Source organism: Perca fluviatilis, chromosome 18 (assembly GCF_010015445.1).
Source record: "Perca fluviatilis chromosome 18, GENO_Pfluv_1.0, whole genome shotgun sequence".
Classification (NCBI taxonomy): Eukaryota; Metazoa; Chordata; class Actinopteri; order Perciformes; family Percidae; genus Perca; species Perca fluviatilis.
The window spans coordinates 5,923,788-5,938,877 of record NC_053129.1 but is presented as its reverse complement, the minus strand read 5'-3'; the positions used below and the strand labels follow the sequence as shown (position 1 = coordinate 5,938,877).

At 40.6% G+C, this 15,090-nt stretch overlaps 1 protein-coding gene across 1 annotated transcript in view; it reads right to left on the bottom strand.

Moving 5' to 3' along the window:
* The window catches only part of cep85l (centrosomal protein 85, like), a 31,554-nt gene extending 17,106 nt beyond the window's left edge, over window positions 1-14,448 (bottom strand). The window contains 8 exon segments of the mRNA XM_039781977.1: window positions 1,174-1,328; window positions 1,733-1,885; window positions 2,606-2,761; window positions 2,843-2,960; window positions 5,656-5,741; window positions 10,306-11,168; window positions 12,687-12,851; window positions 13,968-14,448. Of these exon segments, the coding sequence (XP_039637911.1) occupies window positions 1,174-1,328; window positions 1,733-1,885; window positions 2,606-2,761; window positions 2,843-2,960; window positions 5,656-5,741; window positions 10,306-11,168; window positions 12,687-12,851; window positions 13,968-14,016 (1,745 nt within the window). The 5' untranslated portion in view covers window positions 14,017-14,448.
* Between the last annotated feature and the right edge of the window lie 642 nt (window positions 14,449-15,090).

Sequence of the window (15,090 nt, the reverse complement as noted above, 5' to 3'; positions counted from 1 at the left end):
CCAGTTTTGGTTGAAAAAAAAACCACATAGTTTACCAATTTACATGTGAAAATATGTTGGCTCTATACACACTAAAAGTATTGTTTTTTTTTAAATGGTGTCAGGTTGGTTTAGCGCTAGCGACTTTAGAGCGGTTTCTGATTAAACAGAAAGGTCCTAAAGAGGTTTTAAAAACACCTATCTCTGTAGGGATCCTTTCCATAATGTTGTCAGACACTTAGAATAATACTCTTAGTCTTTCAGTGGCAAAAAGTTTAGTCGACCAAATTGATGATGCATTAGCATGTCTTAGAGCAATTCATGTTTGAGGTGGAATACAAATGGCTCAAGGGGTCACTCTTTGGCCGAATACAGCGTTCTTTCCTAAAGAGCTGGCCATTCACACCTTAATCAGCCTATCCAGCTGTCACAGTTTGACACCCCATTAGGATAGTGGTAGGAGAAGTCGAGATTTTTATGCCCATCGGCCCTTAGACCATATGTAGAAACTACTGTGTGCATACAATGGTGTTACTGTGGTCCTCAGAAGGACCATGTTTTTTTAAGATTTTTTTTGTGCCATTTTCACCTTTAATCGCCAGGACAGCATGAAAGGGGAGAGAGAGGGGGAAGACATGCAGGAAACCACTGCAGGTCAGAATCGAAACCCGGACCTCTGCGTCGAGGAATAAACCTCCTACCAACTAAGCTACCCGGGCGCCCAAGACCATGTTCTTGGGCTGGATTGTGGAGGTCAATGCCTACACATGCAGGGCCAATTGTCGTTTCCAACCATCCAGAATAAAGTGCAACTCCACCAGAAGGAAAAAAAAGGAAACAATGGCTAACTTTTAACTTGTCACAGAAGATGCTTTTTTGCTTCCTATGTGTTATTTGGAGAGAAAGTTACCTGGTCAAGAACAAGCTTTCAGGGTCTCAAGCATCTTTCCAATTTCCAAATTTCCAAAAGGAGCAGGACAACTGAATAAAATGGGACTTGCTCGGCAGATCGAACACAGCTAGCTTATTTGACAGTGCATACTAACGGTGAAGTGGAGAAGAACACATCTGTGCTCAGACAAATTATCACCTGTGTAAAACTTTGTGTAATTTTATCGTTTTGTATCTGTCCAAAGCAGTTGTTGCCCCACCATTTCTATCCACCTAAAAACGCCACTGGTTATTTTTGTGTACCTTTGTACAGATGCAATCAACTCCTTTTCCCTCATGGCCTGCATCTCATTCCTGATGTCTTTCTCCTTCATCAGAGCATATCCTTCGTCGAGGCTCTTCTGTAACCGAGATGCTGTTTTCTCCAGATCCTTGGCATTCTGCTGTACCTCCTCCTGCTAAGCACACACACATATAACCAGTGTCGTCACTGAACAGTCGGCGAACAGAATTGAGCAAAATTTTGATGAAACAGACCAGGTGTGTACTACATTTTAGAGTGCGAGGCTATTCTTTAACCAATTAAGCTTTCCAAAAATACATATACATATTGATCTTTACATTTTACTTTGACGGTAGGATCCCAACACAGCTGGACACGGCTAAGTACAAGAAGTATTTATTTTCTTTCTTTTGAATACTCAGACTTTTGACTTAGACTGAATTGTTTGAGCACCTGTAAGAATTTTCACCCCGCTGCTTTCATAAGCCTTCTGTATAAAACACCCCTCAGGTTACATTGACAGACACTATGTAGCCACAACCTATGTGTGCGTGTGTATGTTTACGTATGCGTTTGTACCTTTTGAGCCTGGGCCTGCACCTCATCCAGCGTTGGCAGGTCGGAAAGATATTTCTCCAGTGTCTCTATGCGTTGTTGTTTTTCTTGGTTCTGTTCGCTCTCTCGCTGACACTTCTTTTTCAGACTACTGATGTAGCGATCCCTCGTCTTTATCTGTTAATAAAAAACTGATTTAAAATGATAATGTTGAATGTAATTCAAAAAGTACCTTACTGCTGGAAAGAGGGTCTTTTCATAAAACTTGGCTGTCTATGCAGGAGAAAAGTGCAAACTTTTAATTATTTTTTAAATTGGTGCTATATGGCCAGAGAAAACTGAAAAAAGGAGCTGACCAACAAACGCTCCCGCTGGTGATGTAACGCGAGCATGTCACAGAAAGCAATATGGCGGCCAGCTGGTAACAAAGGATCTCGTATTACAGTAAAAGTGAGCAATAATATGTTTCATTTGAGAAACTTACAATATAGTTAAATTACACCAATAACAACCAGCATTTTGCTGGGAGATGAGCATGGAGATCTGGCCGCTGGCAAGATGAAGGGAAGTTAGCCATAGTTCATTTACACATACTACCTAGTAGATACAAAGCTGGTTGAAAATCGGCCGAGTATCCCTTTATATATTTATAAAGGGATATTACAAAATGTACAAACGTAACGTACAAAAACACACAATTAATTGAATCAGTTCACATAAGTTATGTTCAGTAAATACAATTATTTCAAAAGCAATGAAAGACTATTATTTTCCCTTCAAATAGTAAAAGAAGCCTACGTATATTTTGTTTGTAGGATCAGAGGAAATAGTTGCTCTGCTCATCAGTTTTCTTTCACTTCTTTGTATTAATAATTTTGAATTCTCTGCCTGCTGTACCTTTTCCTCCAGTTTTCTGATGTCCTCTGTATATTTTTGTGTGACTTGCTTGAAGAACTCATTCAAATGGAGTACTTCCAGTTCAGCCACTGCTAGCTTCCTACCAAGTTCTTCATCACAGCACAGCCTATCAGATGGAGTTCTCATTGCTGATTCCTATTGGAAAATCAAAACTTGTGCTGTAACTTGTATTATGAAAATGTTTGATTTGATTGTCACATTATGAATTTGTGTTACCTTAGTATTTTGAATGTGGGGGTCGTCATACCACCCCCTTTGGCTCTGCAGGACCTGCTGCGCTCTGAGCTCATTCTCTCTGATCCGGGCATGGAGCTGCAAGACCTGCTGCTTTTGTCTGAAACACAGAATCTCTTTCTGCTTACAAACAGTGAAATAAAGTGTACAGCAAAATACATATTTTTTCAGGCCTTTTGAGAGCATTTTATGTTGCGTTGGTACTGATGAAGCCACCTAGAATTTCCCCTCCCAACTGAAGGCCTTTTGGCTGCCAGCCTAGTTACTCCCAATCTCCAGCCGCCACTATACATAACAATATACTGGTCCCCTGGTTCTTTGTTCCAAAAATGCACAGATGTCATAGTTATTTGAAGTGCCCCCAAATTATAAAGGAACAATGCAGTTTGTTTGTTGGTAAAAGGTAATTTAGAATACAATCACATCCAATTTATTAAAAGGGGTTGTATGAAGCACTTTGTATGAAAAGTCCTATATAAATAAAGTCTGATTGATTGAAGTGATGCAGAACTCCACCTTTCCTGAAAAGTCCAGATTTTGGCTTAATTATATTAACTTCATATCTTGTTCCCCAGTACATATAAGTATTGGTATGTACTATACTGGTACACCATCAGTACAAAAGAACACACCATCCATTACACTGTACATTATGGGCTGTAATCTAAAGTGTTTAAACAAAAATCCTTAAACAGAAGCTAACCTGTTGTGACAACAAAACATGCACGCTTCTCCTGTGGGTTTTCCCTGCAAATCTTGCCCCTCCCATTGACGGCGAATCAAGGCAGCGTCTCTCAACAGCCGACATATTGCTACTGTGGTGCAGCTCAGCTCGACAGCTTCTCTATGGGTGCCGAACATGTGCCGCTCGCTTGCCAATGTCCTGACACCTGCCTGACACCTCTCTGACACCGGCCACATGCTTGCCACTAACGTGCGAATAGACTTCCAGTCAGTGCGTTTACATTTTAGTTGGGTACCCCAGTTTCTCAAACGCCATGTAATTCAATTCAATTCAATTTTATTTATAGTATCAAATCATAACATAAGTTATCTCGAGACACTTTACAGATAGAGTAGGTCTAGACCACACTATAATTTACAAAGCCCCAACAATTCCAACAATTCCAGTAATTCCCTCAAGAGCAAGCAGTGCGACAGTGGCGAGGAAAAACTCCCTCTTGGGAAGAAACCTCGGACAGACCCACGCTCTTGGTAGGCGGGTGTCTGACGAGCCGGTTGGGGGTGTGATGAACAGTGGCGATAGTAGTCACATTAATAATGGAACAGTGACTGGATGTAGCGGGAAGCTGCAGGGTTCAGCAGGACGCAGCATGACATTGCAGGGCACCGCTGACATAACACTGATGTAACACCTTAAAGGTCCCATGGCATAAAAATTTCACTTTAAGAGGTTTTTTAACATTAATATGCGTGAGGTGGGCTGTGTTAACACGGACTGGTGCAGAAATGGGGTGCTTGTATCCAACTAACTGCTAACTGCTGGTGGAGTTTGTGACTGTTAAATGCTGACCATTCTACATTCCACGCAAATTTAGTTTATACTCAGTGTTTACAGCCCACCAAGTGCTAATGCTAGTATGCGTTTGCTGAACTTTATGGAGCCTATACTGTTTTTATATATTTTAAATACATAACACCACTTGAGCCACGGTGAAATTTTGTTTCATGTATATGGTTGAAATGACAATAAAACACACTTGAGTTGAATGCCTCACTGTCTGTCTATGTCTGTAAACGGTAGGCGTGGCTTGGGAATGGACTCGTAAATCAGCGAAGCAAGTGCATTCTGGGATTTGGTGTCTTTCATCCACATGAGCCAAAAACACATTTTCTGTCTTTTCTTGGCCTAGAAGGCACAAATTAAAAAAAAAAAAAATTCACATTTCTACTACATAAGTGTCTCAATTTAAAGATATATTCATCTTTCCAACGGTGAAATATTCCTTTAAGTTAGGGGTAAAGCTTATAAACTTCGTAAAACACTGTTTACGTCAAAATTATAATTATTTGTGTCTTGTTGTGAATTCAACAAACCTAATATGCCCTACATTGTTATTTCTTTCTTTGTGTGGAAATCATTGTGTCAGTTTGTCCCAGCCTGTCCTGCTGCAGCCACTCAGCTGCTGAAATGCCGCACTCACCGTTATTACTGAAAGTTTGGGAAACACTGCTCTATATTGGTTATTTTCTTGCAGTTCTGGTAAATAACACAGCTTTAAAAGTATAAAAGTATGCTCTGTAGGAGCACACTCTCATACACATCAAATATAATAAGAACAGCTGATTTCAGGCCAGTAAACACTTGTGTTCATAATCACAGCTCCCCCTTGTGGAAAGATAAGCCATTCCAACTGTTTTTCCACACATGTCAGGGTTGTCAAGGGTCGGCCCCACATTAGTGATTTCCAAATGAAGCTTCATGAACCATTAGCTGTATTTGTTGACCCAACTAAAAGGCGCTCTTGGTTTTAGGAAAAAGGCTCAAGGAATGCCAATTCAATGTGTTTTTAATCCTTCATTGAACAGAGAATGCCATCTATTGGGTTCAGAAAATTTTAAAAAAAATTTCATGAAGCTTCATTTGGACATCACTAGCGTTAACCTCATCGCAGGAGGTTTCATTCCAGCCAAGGCCAGTCCCACCAAGGAACAGTCACAGACCTGCCAGGGCCTCAGCACGGAGGGACGGGAATTATAGATGGCTTATCTGTAATAATACAGCTAAATACACATCCACACACACACACACACACACAAGTATAGTACACTACCTTTCTATCTCCAGTTCTCTCTGTCTCAGCAGCCCCTCTTTAACCTTCACCAGAGTTTTGACAGGAAGGGAGGCCCCTATCAGCATCTGGAAACATACATAAACACAGGCAGTTAAACACATACAGTGTACAAATACATACTGACATAATGTAATTACATCAGTGTCTCATGCTTATAATTTACATCCCGTTAGGGTAAGCAAATTTCTTAATTGATTGTAGTCATGTTAATGATCAGTAAATGACTGTATAAAATGCTAAATCTATGATTTGAATTTTATATCATAACCCAAACAAATTATGTATTTGAATATTACAAATCACACACATTGCATTTGTGTGGGGTGAGTTGACAATGTCACTACATTCAGCAGAAATAAGTGAGAAAATAAATGCCAAAATAAAAGAATAAATTAAATAATTTAAAAAATGCTTTAAATTAATTTCTACATTTTTGTTCACCTACATTTATTTATTTCTGTATTTCTGTGTCCATATGTTAAAGTGCCCATATTATGAAAAAAACACTTTTTCTGGGATTTGGGGTGTTCTTTTGTGTCTCTGGTGCTTCCACACACATACAAACTTTGGAAAAAATCCATCCATGCTGTTTTGAGTGAGATACGGTTTCTGAATGTGTCCTGCCTTCAGTCTCCTGGTGAGCTGTTCAAAATCGGCTCGGACTGTGACGTCACAGTCCGAAATGAGCTGGCTAACCACAACCGTTAGCTCGTTAGCATGCTAACCGTTAGCATTAGCATGCTAACGCTAATGCTAACGCTAGCATGCTACGTCGTTCTCAATAGCAAAGCACTGCTACAACACACACAAGTTCACCATAATCTACAAAAGAACTACTTACATGTGCGCCCTCATTTAGAAGTCTCCCAGCTAATCCTGCCTTGCAACTGACCAAAGTTGGAGAAACAGGCTTTCTTTTACTGTCTCTAGAGTTAGCTAGCTGACATGCTCTACATCTGAACTACTGAGCATGTGCGAGTGCAATCAAAGATAGTACAGAAGAAGAAGAAGAAAAGAGGTCTCACTCTGTACCTAAAACAGAAACCAGGTGAAAAGAGGATCTGCAGCAGTGAGAGAGAGCTGTGCAGTACAACAACAATATGGTGTTTTTTGAAAATTAAACCATGTAAACCTATTTTGGTACAACCTTAAAATACAGTTATGAACCTGAAAATGAGCATAATATGGGCGCTTTAATGAGGTAGGAGGTCCTATCCTCAGTTTAAAGCAAGCATGATTGGTCAAATCAGAGAGCCAGACAAAAGCAAATGATCCCGATCCCTAGCAAATCTGTGATACAGATGTTTGCAAACCAGCTCAAGTTAGAATAATGGCTACGACCAGGAGTCAGCTGGCAGACCTGCTGTGGGATTAAAAATGCCATTAAATACAACAAGTAGATCCGACCAGGCAATCGGAATTTTCAACTATAAAGTGCTCAAATCATCATGACGGCACACCCAGAGCCATCACTTAAGTATTACTGCCATTTCCATGTCAACATTACGGTGTTGAATCAAAACATAAATTGTATTCATGAAAATAAGTTGGGAACCAAAGTGGAACACACAGAAGCTCTTCTGAGATATTCATATAAAGTGATTCATCAGTTGTTGTTTTTTTACAACACTCTGAAGTTAACTGTTATTGAAATGTTGGATCACATCAGCTGTGCCGGTGTTGTATTTAACTCCGTTTCCCTGTCCAGATATGTTCTCCCCTACCTAAACCTGAACCAAACCTTAACCCTCGTAGCCTTTTAACAATAAGGAAACAGATATCGTATTGGAGAACAGACTTTGACACTGGTGCGGGTGACACAACGCTATGTTAAAAATAGGTGCTACATGTGTAGTTCACAGACGCACAGGAGCTAAATCTGTCGATATAAAAAATATTATTTTCAGCAAATATCTTTGTTACAAAAAGATTGAGCTAGCAAAGCTGTGCTGTTTTTATATGTGCGGTATTTATTCAGTTTGTGAAATCCTACGATCTCTACAATGCTAACGTTAGCTTAAGTTGGCTGACTGACTAAACAGGGAGGGATTGGCACTTTAGTGGTGCTTAACGTTACGGACCTCGGTGCTAGCCGCATCACTGCCGTGCTAACGTGAAATCACACCCTCTTGTGTAATATTGCTTATAGGTTTTACATCTATGGCTAGAGTATCTCCCGACCCGAATTAGATCAAACACGGAATAAGCCTCCAAACCGGAATATTCATGTCCATATGCTAGCCAACATGCTAGCTCAGTGGGTTCAGCAATAGCAACCACCAGCAGTTTATCCGTGGCATTAAAGTCATGAAAATGAAAATTCTGATTAATAGTGAATGGATTGTGGGTGAAATAATGTATAATCAATGAGGAAAATATTACTGTGGACATAGCAGGGAGCAGAGGAGAGCTGCTGTCACCTGCTGCTCCTCCGTGCAATGTCTCACTGTAAGGCAAAAGTCGTAGACCCGAATCTAGCTAAGGTAGAGGCTAGGACCTTCTACAGTGCCTTGCGAAAGTATTCGGCCCCCTTGAACGTTTCGACCTTTTGCCACATTTCAGGCCTCAAACATAAAGATATAAAACTAATTTTTTGTGAAGAATCAACAACAAGTGGGTCCCAATTATGAAGTGGAACGAAATTCATTGGCTATTTCAAACTTTTTTAACAAATAAAAAACTGAAAAAGTGGGCGTGCAAAATTATTCAGCCCCTTTACTTTCAGTGCAGCAAACTCTCTCCAGAAGTTCAGTGAGGATCTCTGAATGATCCAATGTTGACCTAAATGACTAATGATGATAAATAGAATCCAGCTGTGTGTAATCAAGTCTCCGTATAAATGCACCTGCTCTGTGATAGTCTCAGAGGTCCGTGTAAAGCGCAGAGAGCATCATGAAGAACAAGGAACACACCAGGCAGGTCCGAGATACTGTTGTGGAGAAGTTTAAAGCCGGATTTGGATACAAAAAGATTTCCCAAGCTTTAAACATCCCAAGGAGCACTGTGCAAGCGATAATATTGAAATGGAAGGAGTATCAGACCACTACAAATCTACGAAGACCCGGCCGTCCCTCTAAACTTTCAGCTCATACAATGAGAAGACTGATCAGAGATGCAGCCAAGAGGCCCATGATCACTCTGGATGAACTGCAGAGATCTACAGCTGAGGTGGGAGACTCTGTCCATAGGACAACAATCAGTCGTATACTGCACAAATCTGGCCTTTATGGAAGAGTGGCAAGAAGAAAGCCATTTCTTAAAGATTCCATCCATAAAAGTGTCGTTTAAAGTTTGCCAAAAGCCACCTGGGAGACACACCAAACATGTGGAAGAAGGTGCTGTGGTCAGATGAAACCAAAATCGAACTTTTTGGCAACAATGCAAAACGTTATGTTTGGCGTAAAAGCAACACAGCTCATCACCCTGAACACACCATCCCCACTGTCAAACATGGTGGTGGCAGCATCATGGTTTGGGCCTGCTTTTCTTCAGCAGGGACAGGGGAAGATGGTTAAAATTGATGGGAAGATGGATGGAGCCAAATAAAGGACCATTCTGAAGAAAACCTGATGGAGTCTGCAAAGACCTGAGACTGGGGGACGGAGATTTGTCTTCCAACAAGACAATGATCCAAAACATAAAGCAAAATCTACAATGGAATGGTTCACAAATAAACATATCCAGGTGTTAGAATGGCCAAGTCAAAGTCCAGACCTGAATCCAATCGAGAATCTGTGGAAAGAACCCAAAACTGCTGTTCACAAACGCTCTCCATCCAACCTCAATGAGCTCGAGCTGTTTTGCAAGGAGGAATGGGCAAAAATGTCAGTCTCTCGATGTGCAAAACTGATAGAGACATACCCCAAGCGACTTACAGCTGTAATCGCAGAAAAAGGTGGCGCTACAAAGTATTAACTTAAGGGGGCTGAATAATTTTGCACGCCCAATATTTCAGTTTTTTATTTGTTTAAAAGGTTTGAAATATCCAATAAATTTCGTTCCACTTCATGATTGTGTCCCACTTGTTGTTGATTCTTCACAAAAAATTACAGTTTTATATCTTTATGTTTGAGGCCTGAAATGTGGCAAAAGGTCGAAAAGTTCAAGGGGGCCGAATACTTTCGCAAGGCACTGTACCTTATTAACATATGGAGACAGAAATAAATAAATGTAGGTGGAAAAAAATGTAGAAATAAATGTAAAGCATTTATTTATTTATTTCAAATTAAATTTACTTATTCATATATTACTGCATACAGTATATTTATTCATTTATTTATTTATTGAGACGTCCTCCATATAAATCCATTTGAATCAGTAAATTCCAGTTACTTTATTAGTCTATCAATTGATTCTGATCGCAGTCTTTGCAATATTCCAGTTTGTTTACAAAATACTCCACAGGGCACCTTTAACTTAACATGGCACTAAGTAATTATTAAAAAGTCAGGTGAATTGTGCATGTTAAACATATATCCTTTTTTTGAGGATATACAGTACCTTCTTGCTCCATCAATCCTCTTCGTCGTTCTGCCAACCTTGGATAACTACTTCATCCCCTCGCTTTTTTCTCTTTTCCTCTACCTACTCATTTCTTTTCTCACTTCGTTATTGTTATACTCCTCTTACCTGGTTAAGCCCTAGTTCCTGCTGATGTCCCTGTTGACATGACAACGGCCCATCTACACCACAGCCCTCTGTTCCAGTAGCACTGATTTGACCAGGTTGACCTCCACCCTCTACTTTGGGCCTGTACTCCATCTGGTCAGTCAGCCACATCTGGGTGCGAACTGCAGGCTGAATTGGGGAGTCTCTATCAGTCTGATGACCCAGTGAGTTTGCTTGGTTGGGTAAGCTGAGGCCATAAACCTGTGCACCTCCCCGAACCAGTTTTGCTTCTGGTAAAGCACTATAGTTCATGTCCAAACTGTTGTGTTTTACGGATGATGACAGAGCTGAGGAAAGGGACAGGTCTGTTTCCAAACCATTGGATCTACTGCTGTGGTTGTATCGGTAGCAGGGGCCAGCACCTGGTGAGCGCTGCAGCAAGGTATGGCAGAGCAAGGAGGAAGATATAGGCAGATAAAGGTCCAAGTTTGAACCATGAGGTTGTTTTCTGTACCCATATAGCAGACTTCTGTCCAGGGAGCCTTGTGAATCTGGGTTGTACTGATCGACTGATGTCCGAGTGGAGCTCTTATCAGCCCCAGATGACAACTTGGTGAGAGAGGACCACCTCCGGATGGGCTGATGGTCCTTCATATCCAGACAGCTTGGTGCACCCAGGGGAGACATGTCTGACGTAAGCCGCTGGCAAGACCTGCTCCAGCGACCTGTGCTGCTCGGTGTGGCTGGCTTTCTAAAACTGGTGTAGGGTGAGGAGGATGGGGACAGCATGGCGTGGACAACAGGGATGGCACTATCATCCTGGCCCATGAGATGCTCGTACAGTGGCTGGAAAGACAAAGGCGTGGTACTGGAACTGGAGTCTTCTGTAAGACATAACATGCCAAAGAGACCATAATAACAATGTGAATCATCAACACAAGCATATTCGTGAACATATTGTATTTCATTAGTCCCGTGTCACTGGGGTCTGGATGCTGTCCTCCTCTCCTACTTCAATGCCTAACTAATCTCTTTCTCTCCCTGACCCTGTCTTTCAGTGGTTGAAGCCTGAAAATATTGTAAACAAATTAATAACATAATTAATTACACTGGTCGGACTGTTCAGCTCTGTTTCAGACGGATATCTCCGGTTCAGGCTGGTCCTCATCCTCAACATGTGCCTTTTTCAGTCGCGCATACCCAATACCCATCTGGATTGAAGCAGCAAACATTCAGTGTAAAAGTAAAAAATGACATAACATTATTTATAATACGTTTATTTGATTCACAGCTGCTATATAGTGTTTTGACCTTGACCTTGTTTTAAATACTGTTTAAAAAAAACGCAATGTTAAACTCTGTGTAACAAACAATGTTCTCAATGCTCAAGTTCATGTGTAGAGCCCCTGGTGATACTTCGAGCAAAGTTTCATGTGGTGTCGAGCCTTCTTAGTGTTTTAAAAATAGTGATTTTGATGTGATCATAGTAGTGCCCCTAGCACTCCCATTCAAAAGGCCACTTGACTGAAAAACGAGAATACGGTAAATCTTAAAAGTGGCGTTTCCGTACTAATTATGCTTTTAAGCGAAAGTTTGACTCGGGTATATTCACAGAAAGACCCTAGGTTGCATTATGGTCAGAGTTACGCTTTAAAGTGATGGTTCGTAGTAATTTCACCCTAGGGTCCTTTGCACCATGACCTCGAGCCAGTAACTGCTGCTGCTGCTGCTGCTGCTGTTACTACCGGGCAGTAAGAGTGCTTAGGGCCGTCTACAAATTACAACACCGAAAAGAGATGCAACAAAAATATTTATTAATTTAATGATTAAATAAGGTAATGTCTCCAAACTTACCTTAATTATAACTTGTCTCCTGCTAGTTATTCTACAGCACTTACTCTAAAAAATAAGTTAAATTAATAAATATTTTTGTTGCATCTCTTTTCGGTGTTGTAATTTGTAGACGTCCCTAAGCACTCGTCTCACAGCAGCAGCAGCAGCAGCAGAGAGCAGAAGCCAGCAGGCAAGTGTTATTTACATAAACTTCTGGTGTACTTACAAACTTTCCAATCCATCGTTTTATGAGAGCATAACCTATTTGTACTGCTGTAGACGTTTGGTATCATTTCGGGCATTATTAGTGGGGTAATGTTAAGAGACACTTCGGATCCATTAGCCCCTGCGCTAAGCTATTCAGCTGATAACGCTACTCTACGTTAACTCTCCCAATGTTCGACCCAGGTGAAAAAAGCTTCTGGGGGGGTGTTTGGCTCGAGGTCATGGTGCAAAGGACCCTAGGGTGAAATTACTCCGAACCATCACTTTAAGTGAATAAAACCCTGCTGGTTAAACCTTTTTAAAAAGAGACAAACAATGCAGAATAAATAGACGGGACATCCTACCTTCCACGCTGTCAGAGCAGTAAGTGCCAATTCCAGTGTCACCACTGTCAGACACTGTGCTGTGTCGGCGCCCACCAGAGATACTGTTCCCAGGGCCAGGGGGGTTGCTGTGCCAGGGTGATTCGTGGCCAGAGACCCATCCTAGAGAACCGCCGCCACTGGAGCCTAAAACAACATTTTTTAAAGGGCTATCTGTTACACAGTTTACACTGCCATAAAAAGATTGGGGTTATAAGGTGGGCCACTTGCCAATGTTTGATTGAGTTATACTCACAGAGGGCAAGAAACATTTTATTTTCTGACATACAGTAGTTGATGGCCCAAGTTGATACATTCAAAAGTCTTGTTTTGGTTTTTCAAAACTAAAAATATGTTGTTGAATACCACAGAGGACCAATATCCCTAGCAAATACATTTGAGAAGATGGAACCTGTGAACTTTCTACTTTTTCAAACAAATACATTTTCTGTCCACTGACTAATCAATTAATCCACTAATCGTTTCAGATCTATGTAAGACTGCATAAAACTGCTTTTTCATTATCTGCAGGTAATTATTTTCTTGTGTATTCCCCCTGTTGTCAGGATCATGTACAGTATTGCCAGGCCCAGGTGGATCCCCCCTGACCAACTCCAGGAAGACTAGGTGTATGAAATCTTACATTATTGCAATCACTTATCGATTTACAAATGTATTTTCCCCAAATGAATGATTCAAGGCAGTAGTGAAAACTTAAAAAATTAGTTAAGCTTTAGGCTGCAGATGAGGGTTTTGTATGATACATGACGTGAAATTTACCAGTGAAATGATTTACTTACGTCATCAATTTGATTTTCTCATCTTACATAGGCTAGATATTCTATACTGTTGTATATGCCAAGCTTATTTAAATAATGATTAATACTGATGATTTTGTATTGACTTCAACCACATCAACCTGGCTGATCATTAACTCGTTTTGGTCGAATAGGTTTAATACCTTCACTAATCTCAGTTGCTGTTGCTTACTCTGCTACTTTGTTCAGTTTACTTGCAGCTAGGCATAACTGGCTGCATCAAACAGCAATAAACCATGACACACTTCTTTCTCATTGCTCAATGTATACGATGTGTTAATGTAGCCTAGTTTGTAGCACGTATCACAGCATAATAGAAAAAAGGTCTCTGCTAGCTGCTGTACCGTTGCTTATCTTGGCCTTTAAAAACAGAATCATCGGATCTATAGTTCGCACGTTAAGCATCATCTTGTCATCCCAAGCCGTTATCTTATGAGCGTCTCACCCGTTTTGTTCGATTCGTATCCATCTTCTAAATCACTTCTGTACCACATTCCGTATGACTGTGGGCTTTATATAACAGCTGGAAACGGAGGAGGACAAAAGAAGAAGAGAAACAAGGCCAAAATATGACAACACAGGTACTCTGTCATTCCTTACAATATAGTATAAACGATCGAAAGATCATATGTGGTATATGTCTTCGGTCTCAAAAACATTCTTTCGGATAACGGTATTCTTCCTATAAATTGAGCCCGCACGTCGGAAGCATGGATGGTCCAGAGCTGAACGTCAACTGAAAGGAAGTGATCCAAAACTCCTCCTCCGCATCTCAGCCGCAGTACTACCTACTGCCGCACGACACACACGCATTTATCTATGAGCACGAAACGGCACTACACACGCGCAAGAAGAACCACAAACGGACCACGAACGGATTGCAAACATGGATGTATTATAAAACTCTCTTTCAGATTCTCTTAGGGCGTCTATTCTTACAATTACGGTAGCTTCTGCGCGAGTGAACCCCAACCCCCCCCAAAAAAGAAAAAGAAAAAACAAAACTTTATTTAAAACAATTCAGTATTAAATAATATCAACATATCCAAAACAGTATGACAGATAGTTTAGTAGGCTATGTTGCCTTGACTCAGGATCGACTATAAAATAAAAACGGCCTTCGATTTCGGAACCGAGACGGCACTGCACGTCATCTTTTTATTCAACCACAGCACAGTCATCGGCACCTCACAGCATTTCACCACATCCGTTTTTCCCGTCACAATAAAAGCTCTATGACTTACATTTCTCTTAAAGGTCCATAATGTAATTATGGATATTTAATATTTACTGTAATAAATAAAAAAATGACCCCAATGCGTAATCAGATATTAAGGAAATATGCCTAGCTTATCTTTTCTGACAACAATGCTAATGCCAGTATTTTCTCCTTTTGAAATTTCCACAGTGTGCCAGTTTAGCTGGTGATCATGTTAACTGGTGATATTTGCATGAAATCAGTGAATATTACTTGAATTTGTACACAGATATCACTGGAATTTGTACTAATTATCATACACCTTATCTACTATATCAAGTAAATGACAGGACATGAGATCCATAAATTA